This window comes from Erythrolamprus reginae, chromosome 2 (assembly GCF_031021105.1).
Source record: "Erythrolamprus reginae isolate rEryReg1 chromosome 2, rEryReg1.hap1, whole genome shotgun sequence".
In the NCBI taxonomy this organism is placed as follows: Eukaryota; Metazoa; Chordata; class Lepidosauria; order Squamata; family Dipsadidae; genus Erythrolamprus; species Erythrolamprus reginae.
Window position 1 is genome coordinate 129,665,043 of NC_091951.1, and position 21,887 is coordinate 129,686,929.

General features: G+C 36.0%; 1 protein-coding gene across 2 annotated transcripts in view; it reads left to right on the top strand.

Moving 5' to 3' along the window:
- The window catches only part of SLIT3 (slit guidance ligand 3), a 505,354-nt gene extending 485,309 nt beyond the window's left edge, over positions 1-20,045 (top strand). For both annotated transcript variants that reach the window (XM_070739462.1, XM_070739463.1), the window contains 4 exons: positions 10,885-11,039; positions 12,284-12,569; positions 13,309-13,517; positions 16,854-20,045. In XM_070739462.1, the coding sequence (XP_070595563.1) occupies positions 10,885-11,039; positions 12,284-12,569; positions 13,309-13,517; positions 16,854-17,092 (889 nt within the window). In that variant the 3' untranslated portion in view covers positions 17,093-20,045. The remainder of the gene's footprint in view (positions 1-10,884; positions 11,040-12,283; positions 12,570-13,308; positions 13,518-16,853) is intronic.
- The last annotated feature ends 1,842 nt before the right edge of the window (positions 20,046-21,887 follow it).

A 21,887-nucleotide genomic window follows, 5' to 3' on the forward strand; every position in this document is an offset into this window, starting at 1 on the left:
ATGATTATGACACCCTTAATTGTGCATCACATTGTCTAGTATTTCTTTTTATTGTGTGGTTGAATTGTGTTTCCTTTGGGGACACAAGGCAGTTGATAAATCATGAATTTACCACCTGGCTTCTTCCCCAGATTGCCTGCTGCTACTGTCATAAACAGCATGTGTGCTGCCTGAGATGGCTATAGAGCAAATTGTGGTAAAGGAAGCCAAACTACAACCAGAATGAATGAATTAAAAAAAAATCAAAGCTATTACTTGGTACAATTAAAAATATTTTCTTGAAGCAGACTTGCTGCAGGTCACCAAAACAAATTAATTGTTCTCCTCCACATATAGGAATGAATTATACACATTCTCCAACTTCTTTGTAATAGGTTAATGGAGAAAAGCCCAGTTTAGACTAGCGTGTGGTTTGTTTCATTTCTGGGTTGTTTTTTTAAAATAAGTGTATCCAACTCTACTGGTACAAATGCACATTGTACCATCTGTGGCTCTCAGCAAATTCTCAGCCACACGAGGGACACATTTTGCTGAATAGTTCCTAGCAGTGCCTAACCCAGAGGCCTTCTGCAATTATTCTGGTTTTCCCTCTTTAACATAGTTTTATAAATGCTAAGAAAAAAGTCAAAAAGTTCAAGAGAATTTTGTTGGCCTATGAATAGAAAAATGACAACAGAGTCTTCCCAAAACATTTCATGAATGTATCAAGGCACGGCAGAATAATAATCTTATTTGAAAGTACCCCATAAAAATCCATGAAGACACTGAAAGATAACAAACCAATCCGCTCAGCCTTTTCCTGTACCCAAAGCTCTGGCAATATATGGTGCCCTAGATAAGCCTACACAAACATCTTCTTTTTAAAAAGGAAACCCTTGCCCTACACAGCAATATTTAAAAGGATTGCAGTTTAAGTAGGGAGAAACCGGAAACTGCTTATAGAGTCTCAGACTTTCATGAAAAAAGTGTTAATACACAAGAAATCAGGAGGATGGATAATTAGCTCAGTTTGGCACTGCCATCTGTTTCTATGGAAGAGCTGCAATGGTTTGCAAGAGAATAGAATCAAATTCAGGAGGCTGTTTTCTACACTAGATGGTGTATTGACTAATTAGGCAGTACATTGTCTTCAGCAAACTCTATAGTGGAACTGAAAGAGCTGTCATTAGGTCTCAGGAAGTATGTCTAACCATCATCAGGGCTTTTGTTGGTTACTTTCACTAGTGATTATAGCCTGGTGGGAAAGCCATGAAAACAGACTCTTTATTTTGCAGCTAATCCTAATTGATTCCACATTATAGCATAGGCAGAGTTGTTAAAGCAGTTTTATGCCACTAATTAGAGCATAGGAGAAAGCTCATTAGTTGCAGACAACACACATGGTGACTGATCAGAGTGGGTGCTTGTTCTCTTTTGTTGCATGTAGAATGCTGTGGTGACAAGGGGCTGTTTCTGATATCACAGCATTATATGCAGCTTCTCTTGTCTGACAAAGTTACCTGTGGCACTAAGATTCAGGCTCCTCATTATTCCTCTACCCTTCATTACTGTAAGATTAATGGCCTGTTCACTAACAGTGTGTTGCACCATGTGATCTGTGGAGATGGTGAAAACTGCTGCTAATGTGATGCCCTTTTGGAAATGTCATTCTAATCTTTTATTAGTTTAAGGACTATAGCAGAATCAGGATTAGTATCAACTTCAAAAGGGGAAAAAATGTGGTCAGGGAGGAAAAACTGCAGCCAAATAATGTCAGCAGACTAGAGACAGGGAGCTCCTTAAGTGGATTAGATCTATTTAGTGAGTGGGGTTCAGAACAGGAACAGCCCCAATTCCATTTTCTTTCTATTTGGTAAATCAATATTTCTTTTACTTAGCAGTATCTCTAAAGTGGTATCAAATGATATGGGTTATAACTGTGCTGTAGGAACACAAAGGATTTTGGATTGGTAACTGTCATAAGACTTTTAATGCACCTTCCCAAAGTAAGTTAAAAATCCTACTTCCCCTAAGCTGCTCCCACTATTGGAAGCAGATTAAGATGTTAGGAGACACTGGCCTAGAAATATACAGTAAATACATCTACGGTAGCACTAAATAAGCTGCTAGCTCTTGATATTTTTAATATCTTCCATAATACCTCACTCCCTAGGTCTCTTTTTTGTGGAATATGGCAGGCCTTGACATTCTCACAGTTCATCATCTACATGAAATTGCAAAATGAAATCATTCACCATTTGGCAGAGGTGAAATGCTACTGGTTCAGACCAATTTTCCCAAACTGGGAGTAAAAAATGCTACTGGTTCAGGAGAAACAGTATATCCAATTATCAGCTGTGCAACAATCAACTGTGCCACGCAATCTAGATTAGCTAGAAAGCAGAATTTGCAGACTCTGGTGGCTTCAAATTGCTCATATTATTATTATTAAGAATAAGAATAAGAATTGGACTTATATGCCATCCCTCTCGGTTATATGCATGTGCAGTTCAAATGGGCATACAAAGTATGCGCAAAGTGAAGTGATAGCAGACTTCAGAGGATTTCAACCTTGCCATTTGGGGTCTAGTGTCATCAGTATGCTGATAATATTCAATCACAGTTTTCAGTCCCAGGGTGGCCAACTGAGATTTCCGAGATGCTATTTCTGTATCTGCAGGCTATTTGGGTCTGAATGAAAGGACATTCTAATTTACCAAGTCCTACCAAGAACCAGTTGATGGTGAATGTTGGGCCATTTAAATGGACCGAACATTTAAATGGGCCCATAGGAATGGGTTCCATCGCTAACCTTGGACGAGATTACATCCACGGTTCCCTATTGAATGGGAAAGTGCTATCTCTGAGTCTTCTGAGATTCATAGCTTGTGTTTCATGAGCAGATGGCAGATGTGGTCAGGAAAGTATTTGTGAAATTTCATCTGACGTGTCAGTTGTATTTTAGATCTAGATAAGCACTTATGCCCTAGTCAACCCATGGGTCAATTCCTGCAAAAACGTTCCTGCAGAGCTACCTCTGAAATTCATTCAAAGCTTTCAAACATCCAGAATCAGGGGTCTGTTCCAATTTCCCTTAGTTCATTCTTTCTCATGTCACGTGAGCACGCCTCATGCATGTGCAGTAACAGAAAAAAAATTAAAGCCCAAAAAATATGGTGACTACATGAATAGTGCTGGGACTCAGCTTCTGTGCATGCTCAGAAGGAATTTTTTTTTAAAAAAAAGATGGTGGTGCCCACAGACTGGCATTGAACGATCATGTTCGGTGACATCATCGTGATGTCACCAGTGGGTCACTGCCGGTTCAGGCGAACTGGTCCAAACCAAAGGAATTAACACCTGTCCAGAATCCCACTGCACAAGCAATAATGTAATTGATTTATGAGTTGCAAGGGCTGCCAAATGGTTCAAGATGCAATTCAAGGTGCTGGTTGTAATACATAAAGCTCTATATTGGAAAGGGTCTGATTTGAAGGATTGTCTATCTCCAATGGAGTCAAATTGATTTAATCTGACACAGGTGGCACATAATGGATTGCTTTGATGAATCAGTGTCATACAAAAGTAAAGGTAAAGGTTCCCCTGCACATGCATGCTAGTCGTTTTCTGGTTCTAGGAGCAGTGCTCATCTCCGTTTGTAAGCCGAGGACCCAGTGCTGTCCAAAGACATCTTCATGGTCATGTGGCCAGCATGACTAAAGTATCATACATAGGACTCCAGAAACATGTCTTCTCTATGACAGAGCATTACCTCTGGAATAAGGTTCTGGAGACCAAGTTATGGATTAGAATAGTTGAAGCCCTTTGTTGGATGCATACATTTATTGCTGATGAGATTCACCATGAAGTTTACTGTTATGTGTTTTGTTCTTTTGATTATGTATGTATGTATGTATGTATGTATGTATGTATGTATGTATGTATGTATGTATCACATATTTTTGCTGAATATTTAAAATTAAAATTAAATTAAAATTATTAATAATTATATATATTGTTTTGCTCTTATCTAAAAGCCATCAATTGAACAATGGCAACATTTAAGTCAAAAAAGTAATTAACTATGTTAAATAGGACTAATCGGAATTGCAGACCAAAATATGCGGCAGAACCTTGGGCAAAAAGAGTTAACCTTTCTTAATCCTTCTAGAGATCTAAGGTGTGCCATTATCTTGATTCCTGCACACCATGCATTGACTTATACATTATCTTATTAAACCAATACATATTAAAAGTACACATAGTACACATAGTAAAAAGCAAACAAAAAACCTACATTTGAAATTTAAAAATTGCCAAATCATTAGCAAGTTCCAGAAATTCTAGAAAATATATTTATCTATAATACTATAGCCCAGCAGATGACTTGCAGACGTTAATTCCTCCCTCTCACCCTCCCTCCCTCATGAATTTCCAAATTTCCATTTAATATCTGTTGCTCTAATATCACACAACCCTCTTTTCCCAGAATCAGAAAAATCCCCATTTTCTCTCTCTTATAATTTTTACCTGGTTTATTCTGGTCTCCTGCTTAGTAGGTTGAAATGAACCAAATTTTCCACTTCTGGATTTTGCCCTGCTATTGCCCTCTAATATATACATATATAGAAAATATATTACAAGTATGATATCTACAATGAAAAGGAATCTCTTCCAAGCTCATATTATTTTATTTTTGTTAAAATTGTGCTGAATTTATAAGTGAATATAAGGGAGACGTTTTTCAAATTTAATCAGATTTTTTCCAGCCTTGTGTCCTAGAATAGAAAGATCAAAGTTTGTGTTAATGTTTTCCTGAATATTTAGTTATCAGTTCATTTTTTGTCAGATATTATGAAAGGTATTGTCTTCTATCACTGACTTCAAAAGAGCGGGAAAATAGGTCTACAAAATCCTTTAACCAAATCAGGACTGTCTCATCAGAAATTTTTAATTTTAAAATTGGAAACTTTACTGCAACTGTATATACAGTATGTGTCTGTGTTAATATCTTCCTAGTTTATTTGTAAAACTTTCAGTTCTGTCAGAACTTTTCTGTTTTTAGTCTCTGTTAACTATTCATGTTTGAAGAGTGTATTTTCGCACTCTAATATTCTGCTTTGTAAAAAAAAGTAGGATTACAATTTTCATTATATCTGATATTTGCAGGAAAGGACTTCTTTTCCTCACTGGATAGTTTTGTTCTTCACTGTTATTAGAAGGTTGAACATTTTAAATGTAACTTTACAATGTCCAGATTTTTTAAAAAATATACAGTATCCATTGTCAATTTAAGATAATGTAATTTAGGCAATTAATGATACCTTTTGCCATTTCCTGGAAGAACTTGTCTATGGTCAATATTAGAAAGCTTGAGTGTAATATTTGAAATTTTGGGAAGTATATTAGATGCAACAACTCAAGCCTAACCAAATGATATATATTTAAAACAAGAGAAAGACCAAGCTAATTAATCATCATTCCCACACAACTAAGACAGGAATTCAAATTACGTGATACTGACAGCCTCCTTTGAACATATCCAATGCTGGGATGTTGCAATTTCTCTAGGGAACTGTCAAAAGCCTTTTTTTTTTTTTTGCTATTTAGTTTATAATATACAATATATATAAACTGAGGCAAAAGAGGCTGTCAGTATCAAGTAATTTGAATTCCTGTCTTAGCTGTGTATATGTATATATTGTGTATATGTATATATTACAAATAGCCCAGAAGGAATTAGCTTTAACTCCATATATTCCAGAATTGGTTGGGGCTTAATTAACTTACCCCACTAGGTATGTCATTGTGAAACAAAATTGATTGCTGCTTTTCAAAACAAAGGAAATCCTTAAAGGATTCTGCAAAAAAGAGAACTTTATGGGTACCTTGTCTGCTAGGTTTTTTATTTTCTTCGCTACCTCAACGTAAAACCACATGGGTTTAAAAAGTTTTTAAAAAGCCTTCTCCTAATTTTGTCCTTGGAAGAACGAGCTTCCTTCAAGCTACCACATATTTCTTTTAAAAAATTGTTTTAACAAAAGCAATGATTCATCAATTATTTTTGAAGTGACTAGGAGGACTAAAAATGGAAATGAAATGACTTGATCTTATTATCCCAGATAGCAGTAGTGACACCACTTAGACTTATATACCACCCCATAGTGCTTTACAACACTTTCTGAATAGTTTACAATGAGTAGTTAGAGTAGTTCAGAATATTGTTCTCAATAATCTGGGTCCTCATTTTACTGACCTCAGAAGGATGGAAGGATGGATCAACATCAGATTCAAACTTGATTGTACAATATTGGTACATTGAGGTGATTTAACTGGAGATGGAGAAAGCTGGAATGGCCACATGATGTGCACATGACCATAACTGCTATTAATGAAAGAATAGGTTTCTTACTACTTAAAAATATAATTCTTTAAAAGACTGTAATTTCCTATATTGAAATCTAGGTGGAACTATTGATCCTAGATCCTAATACTAGTCCTAATCTTTAGGATGACTGTCATTCAAGAACTTCCTCCTATAACTCAAAGCTAGAAGGATCTAATTTTCTGGAGATCTACAGGCTATTTATGCAGCAAATGCCATTTAATTTATTCACCATTGTACCAATTTTCTATGCAAATCATACCATAGCTTGGATTTGGAAATACTGTATTTGCTTATGGTTAAGTCATCCTATTTTCTTTCTCCAATATTTCTAAACTTGACTGTTGAGTATAACTGCCTTGAATTAAAATTGGACTAATAATTATCATTATTTCTATTATTATGCTACATACTTTGTTCATTAAATATCCAGAAAAGTGGACAATATTTTCACTTTCCCTGATTTCTTACAGTTGGAATAGAAATTTTAAATTTATGAGTACATGTTGCAACCCAACTAATAAAGTGGAAGCAATTTAATTTCCTGGCTAGCTATCTGGTTTCTAAAGAGACAGCAGGATATTTTTTTTTCAGAATGTTCAGTTTTCAGTTTCAGCTAAACAGCTTTGTTTTCTGTCTTTTACACAAGCCTGGAACATTTTTAATTACCTTCCGTTCTAGGCACTGTCAATAGAGAAACTGCACGCAAACTAAAACCATTGAAAATCTTTTTAAAATAATAAAAGTGATGCATGCCTTTCTGAATCAAGCATGGAATTTTAAATATATGTTTTTCAAGTATTATTTTTAATCAGCGCAATATAAACACAGGACCCAGTTTTGCTGCTTGTACTTTGTTTCTATCCTGAATGTAAACTATAGAAAAATCTTAGATATTTTATATTAGATTGTTTGTAAACAAAATAACCTTGGCCCTTCCTTCCTTCCTTCCTTCCTTCCCTCCTACCTTCCTTTTGGTTTTGTGGTATTTAATGGAAAGTGAACCTGCAGTCTAAATCATAATCAAGAGTCAATGTAAGAGAGATATTGGAAGAAAGATAAACCTGATTTTGTTTGTTCTGGACAGCCATCCAAATTGCCTCCCCCAGGTTCACCTCTTTGCGGCTCTCTTGTTTTTATTGAGACTTACAGAAGCACAGCTTTAAATAAAATGAAATAGGACCAGTTTTAGTAGACAAAACAAAACCATTTAATGAAGCACGAAACAAGCTTGAATCGCTGTTTTATGAAGTAGCACATAAGTAACATTATTCTAGTGATGCTTATTTTTTTAAGACTGGATGCAATGGAGCATCAGTGTAAGCTGTCTTCTAAATTCCAAACTCTCCAGGGATTCTTGGGTTTCTGAAATCAGAAAAGAACCCACTTTGGCTCATTTTGGAATATTTAGTTGAACATCTCCTCTGTTGCCACTTGTTGGATTAAATCCATTTGGTTGTGACTTTCTTACTATACATTATTTATGTCTTCATTATATATCATTCATTATCTTGTCTGTGTCCACCTACACATTAATGTTATCACATTAATCCATAGGTGGACACAGACAAGATAATGTCTATGCCTATCTTAATGGTTTATCCTATTTTAAATATTACATGGTACAGAATACAATGCTTATCTATAACTTTTTCTAACCAAACAGAACTCTGATGTATGTTTTCACGTTACCGAATTTTTCACATCTATGTATTCTATTCATCCTCCAACAATGACTGAAGATTAGCACTAATCTTAGTAATTGTCACTTGTATTATTTGCATCAATATTATTTTTCTTATGCTGATTTTATTGTTTTGTAATTTTCTTGCATCTTTATATCCATTTTTTAATCTTACTAATAATTTTAGTTCAATGTACTTCTCTGTGGAGTTTTCAACCCAAAACACATTAACAAAGGTTTGTAGTTGTTGAAAGGAAGTAAAACGAATAACAAAGATCATATGACAAAATATTTTGATCTTGGATCAGAGTACTATCTTTTTACCAGGTCTCTTTTTTAATAATGCTACTATTTTGAAAATATATTATTATGTGGTTATTAGGAGAATAAACCCACAAAAGTAAGAATAATTTATGAATATGAAAATAAATCCATAATGATAATACAATGATAGGTAATACTGTTATTGTTCTATTATCCTCCTGAATAGCCAGTTCTGTTCTTCAATACCAGATTCATGGATCATAATTATGATTTACCATTTATTTGATTTCTTTCTGACTACTGGGTGAAGGTTATCGAAGTGGCTTGGCATTGTATTCACTCATCCTGTCTTTGATATGTGTTGCTGACAGTCATTTTCCATAAATTGTCATTTGGTTTTCATGAATCTTTTTTCCTCCCTTTGATTATAAATGGAATATGGCTATTTTATTTTCTTGGAAGTGTCAAATGAAATACAGCTGGCTATCTTGAAAAGTGTTTATATTTCAATAAGTTTGAAAAAGTATATATTGTGAATTCCAGAGGACTGATTCTAAACAAGGCAGATTCTACTTAGTATACAGCATTTTAATAGGTTTATTGGAATTTAGCCCAAAGTGAAAACTAAAGAACTGTTTCTAATTGGTTGGCAAACAGTTGTTAAGACAAGCTTTGGCTTTTTGAATCCAAACACAAAAGTTGGAACCAATCCAGTTCCCATTTTAATTTTTATTTTTCTCTCACACGCACATCCCCTTATTGCTATTTCTTACCAAAATAACTTTTGAAGGAGCATTAGGTATGTTTGCAATACTAGATCATATACAATTAATTCAGATATTCCTTTGCCAATTGTAGGGATCAGCCTCATTCTTCTCTCTTCTATGAAAGCTTTAATTTGGGTGGCAGATTATCCTGATCTAACTTCTAGTCCTCTGTTATTTGTTTACATTCTGATTTGAAATGAATGTCTAGTACATCAGGCAATAAGTAAGCAGCAGAATTTTGTTTTGCTTTTTCCATCTAAAAATACATTTTTGTGATGCTCTACTGCCATCTAGAAATGAAGCATCAGACTGCACCTTTCTTTAGCTGTACTTCCCAAGCGTGTATTATACTTACAATATATGTGATATATAAACTTATATATATAAAGTTATAACAATCTGTAACTACTGCTGAAACTTTTATCTATAATGATATTGTCTCTGGGGTAGGAATGCTAGGAAATTATTATTGTATGTTTCAAATAATGGACTTATCTGGTTAATTGTCACATTTTGTAATTAAGTCTTGACAGATGAATGTTTTTGAAAGATCAGTGCGAGGACATTTGAGTCAGCTCCAATTTTAACACAATCTCCTTGTTGTAGGATATAGCCTTTTTCTCTACCAAAATCACAGCCTTCGTGCATTGCTGGCTCAACTGTGGTGCACTGTTCAGTGTCTGTGGTTTTCTTTCATTAATCTCTCGCCAAGCCACTGTCTCTTACTGTGTTTAATGGTTGTAGATCCTTCCCACACACAACAGCATCAAACAAGACCTTCTAGGATGAAATGAATGAGCATTTATCTTATTGAAAAGAAATCCTATCCCTGAATCCAGGGTTGTCTTTTTTAAGGGGACAGCAGTGGTTGATTGAACAAAATGCAGATTTTCAGGCTTGTCTTGAAGCAATACACTTAGAAAATACTGATGCACAAGTCAGCCAATCAGCCAGTTATGTGTGTTCAAATCACAGAGATATAAACATGTGTTTAAATTTCTGATTCAAATAAAAATCAATGTTTAACTTTCTGAGAGAGTGACCCTCAGCTAAAGCGTACTCTTAGGATTCTTTATTAAGTGCCCTTCAAAATAGTTCCCCCATCTGGACAGAAATAATTGAAAATGATTTTCCTTATACTAAGCACCTTTCCTTACTTGGTGCAATACAAGGCATCTCCCCTTTATCCCCGAGGCAGGAAGTTGAGCTAGGGCCTTTTAAGAAGCTTCTTTGATGGACAGGCAAACCAGTTTCACCTGCAGAATTTAATAAACTCAATAAACTGAGTAGTCAAAACTCTTTGGAAGATTGAGCCCAGTTCAGTCTTCCAACTTACATACCAATCAAAGATGAAAAGTATTGAGTTAAGAGGGAAGGAATGAAAGGAGATTTTGCATTGCTAAAAGTTATGAAAATAAGTTTTATTGAACTATTATTTTCTAAAAATGAAATCTAATAATCGTCCATTTTAATGGTAACAAACGTCTAGACTTTCTAAAAGATCTTAAAAATACTGGTAATCTCAACTTACAACAGTTTGCTTAGTGACTGTTGAAAGTTACAATAGCACTGAAAAAAGTGAATTATGACAATTTTTCACACTTACGACCATTGCAACCTCATATTTATCATGATTGCAGTTACTCTTATGTGCTAGGGGTTTTTTTCCTAATTCTTTTATTCTAGTTGCATATATGGACTCTCTTACATTTCTCTTTTTGTTATATATGGAGATCAGATAATTGCAAAAGCTGTTTATCATAGCTTCTAATATTGGTTGTTGTTCTTGTTGTTTTTCCTGAAAGTGTGGAGACAGTAAATGATGGGCAATTCCATAGTGTGGAGCTGGTGATGTTGAACCAGACCTTGAATTTAGTAGTAGATAAAGGCACTCCCAAAAGCCTTGGCAAACTACAGAAGCAACCCGTGGTTGGTCAAGACACTCCACTCTACATTGGAGGTAAGTTCTGATTTCTGCAGTGTTTTAACTGAAGGCTAAATAATAATTTTGGGACCTGAATAAAACACAATTGGTTGAAATATGAAATAATTGCATAAGATTCCAATCTTTTAGTCTGAAATGCAATGCCACCCCACAGCAAAATAATATATTGGTATTATTATTGTTATTTTAAATTTATATATTTGAGGGCTGCTTGATGCTTTCTGAGGTTGCTTATTTTCTTGCAGATGTTTCATTAACCTAACTAAGGTAACATCATCAGTATTAGTAAGGTGTTCTTACATTGTATGTTGTAGATTACTCCTCCCCAAAGAAAAAACTGTTGTCATCTTCAACATACAATATAAGAACTGTAACAATCACCATATAGGACCAACATGCATAAAACTGACATAACATATCATGAAAACCAACTGGCAGTCAGAAGACATGATAAAAATTCTTTAATTTCACAACACATAGACAGATTTAACCATAATTTCAATTGGGAAAATGTGACACTCCTAGACCGGGCCAAGTCCAAAAATGGCAGAAATTTTCTAGAAGCCTGACCCTCTGCCAAATGATCCATCAGTAGTGACATGGACAATTAACAACATCTATAGACTATGCAAAAGAGACAGTCAACCAGCCCCAAAGAGAAGAAGACTCCAACACCTCTCCACCAGTAATGATCACCCAGATCAGCATAGATAACTCCAAGGTTAACTTCAGACCAACAATCAATTAAGCAATACCCTAACCAAGAAACTGCCAAAGAATCCCTAAGACCATCCCCAGTCAGACCAACAGGCAAGACACCAGAATATAAACTGACAGCAAACTGCACTTATTATCACTGAGTAATGAAATGTGTGCAAGCCAGCTCAGAGAGCACCAAGGACCCCTTGTTTAGACAGATTTAACCATAATTTCAATTGGGAAAATGTGACACTCCTAGACCGGGCCAAGTCCAAAAATGGCAGAAATTTTCTAGAAGCCTGACCCTCTGCCAAATGATCCACCTGGGCTACAAATATTCTCTTTTGTTGGTATTTATATATTTGTACAGACTTCAAAATCTGTGCAAATGATTGCTTTTTTCAGCATATATTTTGAAGTTCCATGTGCAAAAACCAAAGTTTAGTAAAGGATGGAATAAAACACAAATAATTCAATATGTGCCACTGTGTTGTTACCTTCAAGTGAAAAATCATGGAGTTAACTCAAATAATGCCCAAAGCATTTTGCAACTTTTGCAGGAATTCCCACATCTACAGGATTATCTTCATTGAGACAGGGGACAGAGAGGACACCAAGTGGCTTTCATGGGTGCATTCATGATGTCCGAATTAATAATGAGCTGCAGGATTTCAAAGAATTACCACATCAGTCAGTAGGAGTCCTTCCTGGCTGCAAATCCTGTAACATCTGTAAGCATGGAATTTGCCGTTCTCTTGAAAAGACAAGTGTTGTCTGTGAGTGCCATCCAGGCTGGACAGGTTCACTGTGCGATCAAGAACTTAATGATCCCTGCCTTGGCAACAAGTAAGTTTCGTTCAGTATAACTTGCCTTACATATAAAAAGAATGTGTGGCAAATGTAGAAGGAAACAGTACAGTAGTACCTCTAGATACGAGCTGCTCTACATGCAAGTATTTCAAGATACGAGCCACGAGGGGAGAGACATTTCTGTTCTAGTCCCGAGCTCAAATTCGGGATACGAGCCGAGCGTCCACTAGGTGGTGCAAGAATCCTTGCTTTTGGTTATCTTGGAGGGGAAAAAAGTTATTTGTTCCAGATATGAGTTGCCTCGAGATACAAGCTCCCTTATGGAACGAATTATGCTCGTATCTAGGGTTACTACTGTATTGGGTTCCTACCTGGATGGAGGGGGGAATGGTAGCCAAAATGGAGTGCACCCACAGCTTTGGGTGATCGGTGGGCAGACACATGCTTCGGAGTGAGATTTTGCCTCTGCGCATGTACAGGAAGCAAAACCTTGCGAAAGGGCATGCAGGCACGCAAGATTTCAACATTTTTGGTGTTTTTTTGCTTCTGTGCATGTGCAGAATCAAAAAACCCGGCAGAAATCTCACATACCCGCGGATCTTCTCAAGATTTGCTTCCTGTGCATGTGCAGAAGCCAAATCTTGCTTTGACACACGCATATACGCCCGCTGGTCACCCAGAGCTTCATGCACATGTGCACTGTAGCGGAGGTAAGTTGCAATCTCCATTTGGGATGAAACAATGTGAAATCCAACAGATGTTTTTTCCTTTTAAGATGCCTTCATGGAAAGTGCATTGCCACCAACTCTGCTTATACATGCAAGTGTATAGAAGGTTACGCAGGTATGCACTGTGATCGAAAAAATGATTCCTCCAGCCCCTGCAGATTTCTAAAATGTAACCACGGACAGTGTAAGATCTCTGCGCAAGGGGAACCCTACTGCGAATGCGATCCAAGCTACAGCGGAGAACGTTGTGATAGAGGTTGGTGTATTTGTAATGTATGATATGTGAACTGTCTCGGTCCTTTTTATCCATTTACAAAACAATGCAGAAGCTCTGCTGATGTTTTTCCATTTCAAAGAAAATTTCTATTTGTGTACCATACATTTACATATTGTCTTACATATATGACCTGTCTTCTTTTTACCTGACACAACTAAACAATAAATCTTGAGCCATGGTGGTACAGTGGTTAGACTGCAGTACTGCAGGCTAATTCTGCTGGCTGTCTGCAATGTAGCAGTTCAAATCTCATCAGATTCAAGGTTGACTCAGTCTTCCATCATTTCAAGGTTGGTAAAATGAGGACCCAAATTGTTGGGGTCAATATGCTGTCTCTGTAAAATCATTTAGGGAGGGCTGTAAAGCACTGTAAAGTGATATGTAAGTCTAAGTGCTATTGATATTTATTACCTATATCAGAAGTTACATCAGATGACAACAACATGAAAACTGGTCCCGTTTCAATTCCTGTCAGCTGAGTTCTGCAGTAGTTGATATATAGCTAGTTCTGTCTTACATCCTTATTACATTATCAACCTGCATAGTAAATATTAGCTAAAATAAAAATCCATAAATCACAGGGACACAGAAACCTCCTTATACCAGTTAGACTGCATAGCTAGGTTTTGTTTTCTCTGAGAAGCAGCACTTCTTCAGGGCTTTAGAAACTTCTCCCAGTACTACTTGAAAATCCTACAAACAGGACTTCCGGTTTGGTCCGGGATCACAGCAGAGCCTCCGGGACAGGGCTCTGTCCCCGAGACTCCTTCAACCTCTCCAGAGGTCGCGTTTGCAATCGGTTCGGGTCCGGATGGCCCGTTCCTGGAACAGGGGGCTTCCCTGAACTCAAGGAACTGGCGCCTGAGCTCCAAAGACAAGGGATCGCCCCGCAGCTCTGGTGAAGGAGAACCGGCCTTCGTATTCCCAGAGGGCTCGGCCATTTGTGATCAGATCAGTGGAAAATCCTACAAACTGAATGACAATGTTTTTGTACAGGAAAGAAATGTCCTAATGAAATGTCATTAAGCTATAATCTCTGCCAGCATGAATTTTTGAAAGAGAATGTTAGCCAATGCCCTTTTAAAAATAATTTTCATATTAAATTGTGTTAATGTTTCAATTAGTGTTTTAGTTAACCTATTTTAACATAAAGGAGATGAATGTCAGTATTAATGTGATGTTGTTTTAACAAGATTATAGAACAATAGCTAATTACTTTCTCACCGTTTATTAGCAAAATTAAGTCAGAAATTTCTCAGTGTCATAGCTTGATAAAGATTATATTTAAGGATATTGCTTTGATTGAGAATTAAAGCTGGAAACATACATAACATTCCAATAAGTATTGTCTCACACTGTCAAACCTGTGAGATAATTCAGACAAGAAGCACACACAAAAATATTAGTTCTGACACTCTTGAATGATTACATTACAGAATATTGCAGGTGTGCAAATACATTTCTCCCCACCTCATCTTTACAGTCCAAGAAATTAGGGGTATCTATTCTGAGATGTTTACCATGCCCACCTTTTTCTGAAGGTTCATTTCCACTTGTATGATCCTTGTCTTCTGCAGCTCTTACCCCTGTCTTTCAAACTCATTTCCACATACTATATTACATATTCTTTTGCTAACCTAGGGACAATCCATGCTCCATTTGTACTATGGTTTCCTGATCTATGGATTAGTTTTTCACAAGGAGAATAAAATGTTCTGAGATTCCCATTTTTCTAAATACACTGCAGACCTTTAACATGATCAACACCATCAAAGACATTTCTGTAATCAATGAAGCACGTGTCTTTTTGTTGTTGTTTGACTATCCCATATGTATTGTGTATTGTGGAATTCTTTGTGTTCCTCTGCCCAAATTCATTTTGAACATCTGTTATTACTGTCTCCAAAATAACAGAATAACAGAGTTGGAAGAGAGCTTGGAAGTCTTCTAGTCTAAACTCCTGCTCAGGCAGGAAACCCTATATGCCATTTCAGACAAAGGCATTCCATTTAGGACTCTAGTCTTTGTTGGATTATTAACAATACTATATTAACAATACTATACAATAATTTGCATACTCTGTTAAATCATGTTTCTTTGGTATTTGGTATGTATATTGACTTCCAATTTGTCATTAAGTCTCCAGATTTACTACCACAGCTTTATTAGAATCTTTATGAACTATACAGTGTATGTATGTATGTATGTATGTATGTATGTATGTATGTATGTATGTATGTGTATCTTATCTCTTTCAGCATCTGTCCCCTATTGCTTCATTGCGCTTGCTCTAATAACATTCCAGAGATCGCTACAAATGTGGTCCCAGCAGGCCTTGCGTAGTGTAGTTTTGAAGTGCTCATTGGTCAAGTTCAGCTTTATAGTTGACTGTATCATCCTTTTGTTGGCTGTGATCTTTTTATAACTATTGCTCTTTTTTCATTTCTAAGCTATTCAGAATCATTAAGGAGTCAGATGGCCTTAAAATTGGTTGGATGGATGAATGGATTGATGGATGGATAGTATGCAAGCAGGCAGAGACAGAGAGAGAGAGAGAGACATTAATACATGGAAGATAGATAGATAGATAGATAGATAGATAGATAGATAGATAGATAGATAGATACACATACATACATACATACATACATACAAACATGCATGCATACATACATACATAGATACACACAAACACACATTATAAAAAGATAGATGACAGGCAGACAGACGGACGGACGGACGGTCGGACGGACGGACGGACGGACGGACGGACAGACAGACAGACAGATAGATAGATAGATAGATAGATAGATATAGAGAGAGATACACATACATACATACATACATGCATGCATGCATACATACATATATACATACATACATACATACATACATATACACATACACACACACACACACATATTATAAAAAGATAGATGACAGATAGATAGATAGATAGATAGATAGATAGATAGATAGATAGATAGATAATCAGACAGACAGACAGATAATGGAAAGAGACAGACAGACAGAGGAATGCTTCCTGGTCATCTAAAAAAAAAGGTGTTATGCTGCAATTCTACACACTTAGATTATATTATTCACCAATATTACATTGTAACTCACTAATAGTAATTTAACACCAAAATATCCAGGAAAAAGGTCATTTATAGCAATTTTTTCAGCAAATATTTTTAAGATGTGACATGAAGCCATGTTCTTGATCTTCAGATTTTTTGTTTATCAAAAAGATTATAAAAGATTATCTGAAAAGATAACAAAAGATGAACTTGAGCTATGCTTTTGCTTTCACAGAAAATATCTGTCAAGGAGAGATTATTCGTGAATTCATTCGGAAGCAACAAGATTCCATCTCTTGTGTCTCCATGGTGAAGGTACCTCGTGTGGAATGTCATGGCACTTGTGGGAACAATCAGTGTTGCGTTGTTCTTCGCAGCAAAAGGCGGAAATACGGCTTCCAGTGTGTGGATGGCTCTTCCTTTACAGAAGAGCTAGAGAGACATGTGGAGTGTGGCTGTGGAAAGTGTTTATAAGCTTATGATCAGCCTCTTTGCCCTTTGTATCAAATCTGCTTTCCAACACAGGACCTATTTACTTTTAAGTGAAGAAGAGAATATTAAGTATATTGTAAAATAAGCAAAAAAAGTTATTTTTATTATGAAAAGTGACTATTTTCATCTTTTATTATATAAAATCTGACGATTCTGGGTATATGTATCATATATGAGTTATTTTTACTATGGATTTTTTTTTTTACAGTTGGTAAAAAAAATGGAAAAAATATTCCAAACCTAAACACAGGGATTTAAAAAAAAAAAGAGTATAGTTGATAAGCTTTGCACAGTGGCCAGATGTGAAAGGAATTCAAGCTGTTTGCCACAGAATTAATGAAACAAGTGTTGAAATGGTCTGGATATATATACATAGTAGGAGCGATACATTCTATGATCATTTGTGCCCAGGATTGCTCAATTAATAGCCTTCTCTCATGACAATGAAAGCTATATTTGTCACTGTTGTGATTTGCTTGATACTATTGCCAAGCACACACACAGACACAGACACACACACCACACACACACACACACACACACAACACACACACACATTGTGATAACACTGTTGTAGTTTGGCCTTATGCACAAACATTTTTATGCACACATTAATGCAATGGTAATAGTAATGTATTTTGTCTTCGGTATATGATTGATTGGCACTCAATTACATTTATCCTATGTTGGGGATCTAGCACAATCACTGATGCATGGTAAAGTTGGGAAACATATTCCTTATAAATTTGTTTAGATTAACAAATTGAAAGGACATTAATGAAACTGATAATGAATAACAGAAGGAATTATCCAATTCCTTGGCACATACTTCCTTCTCCTTCATCCTGTGAACTAGACCCTCAACATCCAGAGCATTTTGTATGCATCCTCAAGCAAAGAGAGGGTGAGAAGGTAATTTCCTGTGGTGATGAGCTTTTTCATTAACCATTTCAGAGGAATTAATTTTTTGGCTTCTAGTTGCAAAACAAATGGCAAAGAATGTACTGAAACACTGCCTTACCTGATCATGACAATCCATTTAAAAAGTATTTACACAGATATATTTTACTTAATCCAAGAGTGTGGTATTCAGGTATTATTACCTGAATATCAGCCCTTTGCAACTGACTCCTGCATATATTGAGGTGGCTGCAATGTTGCAAATTGTAAAGGAATTCCACCCCCCTCCAGATGTAAACTGAGCCATACATGGCAATTATCCAGAACAACCTCTGACTGCCAGAATGTAGAAGTCTTTCCATCAACCCTGCTCTACCTTCTGCTAGATTGCTAGTTATGACACCTGGAGTTATTTACACCAATAAATATAGTGCGTGTTACACTTACCCACATAAGAGAATCATGATACAAAAGCTGTTTCATTTAGTTCTCGACATTTATCATCAAGTCTTTACAAAAGAGCTTTTGGAAGGAGAAATCTAAGAAAGTTGTACTTCAGCACTGTAAATGCCTTTCGCCTTTTGCACAACTACTTTTCTGGGGTCTCTTCTTTTTCTTGGCATTGTAGCAGTAATAGGACAGCTTAATTTTCCATGAAGCCATGGAGAAGGGTGAGATAATTTTTAGAAGGGCTGCAAAAGGAAGAATAGGAGGGACATCTCTTCACATTCCAACGAGATCTTGAAATACTAGCAGAAATCTTAAATTTGGGATATTTAGACTGTAGCCATAGTCATCTCGATCAATGGTTTAGCACATTTGCCTTCAAAATAGCAAAATATTGGTGTCTCTTTTACTAAGGACAAGTGTTTGTTTTCTTATCATGCTTCAAGCATTCACATTTCAAAAGTTTTAAGAATCGAAGAATCCTTGTTCTATTGCAATCTTTTGAAAGCCACAATAGTTTGCTCAGATTTCCTAATGGTTTCTCAGGATAATTTTAGGCAGGAGGGAAATGACTGATACAATGGTTGCCTTTCAGAGTAAATGTACTACACAAAGCCTGCAATCAGTGTAAAATAAAACAATCACCAGTTACTTTGCCAAAATTGATTGAAATGATAGAGTTCAGCGGCTGGCAGGGGAGTAAAAGGCTGAAACAGAGAGTGGGGTTTGTTATTTGGAGCACAATATGTGATCTGGAAGCAGCTGGAATGTATAACCCAGAAATGCACCATACTCTGTAGAGACCAAAAGTTTGCAAAAATAGATGCATCAACATTCTTTTCTTTGAATAAGACTTTGGCACAAGGCATCCTTTCCTTAATGATTTATTCTTATGCATGGCATCTCTTACCCGAAAAGCTACTGCCTCTCTTGCAGAGCATATTTCAGCCACAATAGGAAGGTCTTAATTGAAAGGCTATTAAAGAATGTACACTCCTAAATAGGAAATGAAAAATACAATATTAAGATAGTAACAAAGAAGGGTACAATTCATTGTCTTCTGTTAGCAAAGTAATATATTTGACAATACCAAAAATAATAATAACAACAATAAAAAGCCATCAAAATTTTATGAAATAATTCCAAAAATGTATACAGAATTTCCAAACAAGAATTAACAAAAGTGGAGTAATATTGGCCACCTTCCCTCAATATATATTTGGATTAGGAGATTTAGAAGAAATAATAGACACTTTATTTGCTTGCTGCCATTAGATAGTTTATGCTGTGTTGTGTTTTAATTGATTATATGGAATCTGATTTCTTTGTCTGTGTTTTGAAGTGCCAAAAGATCTATGAAGTTAGTTTTAAAAGTGTTAATTAGATCTCTCTAAACTGTCAAAATGACAGTAGTCCGTCTCAGCTATTGTATGGGGATTGCAGTACCCTACTTTTTAAAAGTAATATAAAGAAAGAACCCTATAAAAATTGTACATTGGCAACGTGGATTAGTATGAATTTTGTGTATTTTACTGGGTTGTCCTCTTGTGATGTAATAAATTTAAGTAAATTGTTGGGTTACGGATAATTGTACTTTGTCTTGTGTGCTATTTTTATTTTTTCCTGTCAGTTGGGCACATTTCCAGAACCTTTCCAGACATTTTTATCCTGTTAGCCATCTTGAGCTAGGGGCACACAAGGGAATGTGTATAATTTTGGAGGTGCAATGGCTCCTGAAAATCGATCACTTTATCAACTGACAAGAACTTTCATATTATGGCATTTAATTTCTGTTCTCATACAGGTGAACCACAAGTTCATCACTGTTGAACCACTGTTCTCATACAGGCAGGGTGGGCTACTGCCCGGATGGGGACGAATGCAGTGGGGTAGCGAAAATGGAGCTCCACCAAAGAGCACCCAATTTGCACTAAAAGATGCAGGGCGTCCTACATAAGCCACGCCCACAGTTTGGTAGTAAAAATTTTGGTAGCCCTTCACTGCATACAGGTGAACCACAACCAACACTGGGCAGAAAGAAGCCTTTAATTAAGAAAAATTGATTAGTCCCTTTATAAAGTGTATTTATTTATTTATAAAAAATTATATACCATTCCAGTGCAATTGGGCTATAATTGAAAAACATTTAGATTTAAGGCAAATGTGGACAACTGGCCCCAGGCATAGAGTTGGATTTTAAATTACTACTTTCAATAAATATTAAGAATCTACATAGGGGGGGAGATGACAAAAGGAACTAGTTCAAAAGATGCATTTTTAATTCCATCGCTATATAATATATTAGAAAATGACCCTTCTATTCTTTGCCACTTCTTTGTGTAATCAATTGCCATAAATCTTTTTGTTTCAGGTTGTCCAAATAGTAGAAGTCAGCAAGACCAAAATAAAGTTATTTGTGATAAAGTAACAAATGACATAAAATAGGAGATTGCATCTCAGATTCTCTTTATCATTTGAGAGAATGAATGTTTTTTTTAAGTGAAAAAAGATCAAAATGTTTACCACTTTACTTTGTTGTCCTCATCATTACTTTGATTTGACTGCCAGGAACAATTGCTTGTTAGCCATTTTCATTTTTTTACCAGCTGTGTCCGGCCACATGTTGCTATGGTTCAACCTTGGATGTCTTGTACTGCAACCCCCCTGCTCAATTTTTATTCAGAATAACAGAGTTTGTAAGGGCCCCCTGATTTAAGAGACCAGCCCAACCCATCCGCCAAAATACAATAAGAGCGGCCCACCTCTCAGGGTTCTTGGTTCTACCCAAGCATGCAATACTTAGGAGGCAATCCAATCTATGGTTTCTTTATGTTCTGAGGAGAGTTTCCTGTGGCAGGAATGTTTCTTGTGAAACATTTATCAGCAGCCAATTATAGGAGCCTATGTGCCTCCTATGTTTGTCAGCAGTCTCCATGCCAAGCATGTTGTGAGCCGCCCCGAGTCCTCGGAGTGGAGCGGCATAGAAATCCAATAAATAAATAAATCACCCTATTTTTTTTCACCAGCCAATCAAAATGTGGTTCCTATGTTTTTCACCAGCCAATCCTATGTTTTTCACCAGCTTTTACCTGACCCAGGTGTGACATTTGTATAATATAGGTATTTATTTATTTATTTATTTTTGTAAAATTTGTTTATTTATTTCAAATATAACAGAAAGAAAAGAAAAAGACATACACAAAACATATTATACATACAACATTTGGGAAATGAGAGTTTCCCCACTTTTTTTTGAGTGTTCAATCAGAGAATTTTGCTTCTTTTACATGATATTGGTTCTTTAATTCTTTTATTTGACATGTTGCTTTGCTTGAATTTTTACTTAATTCTTCGCTGTTCTTTCCTTTAACCAGTCGTAGAATTTTGCCCATATTTTATAATGATCTGAATCTTCCTTTCCCTCTAATTT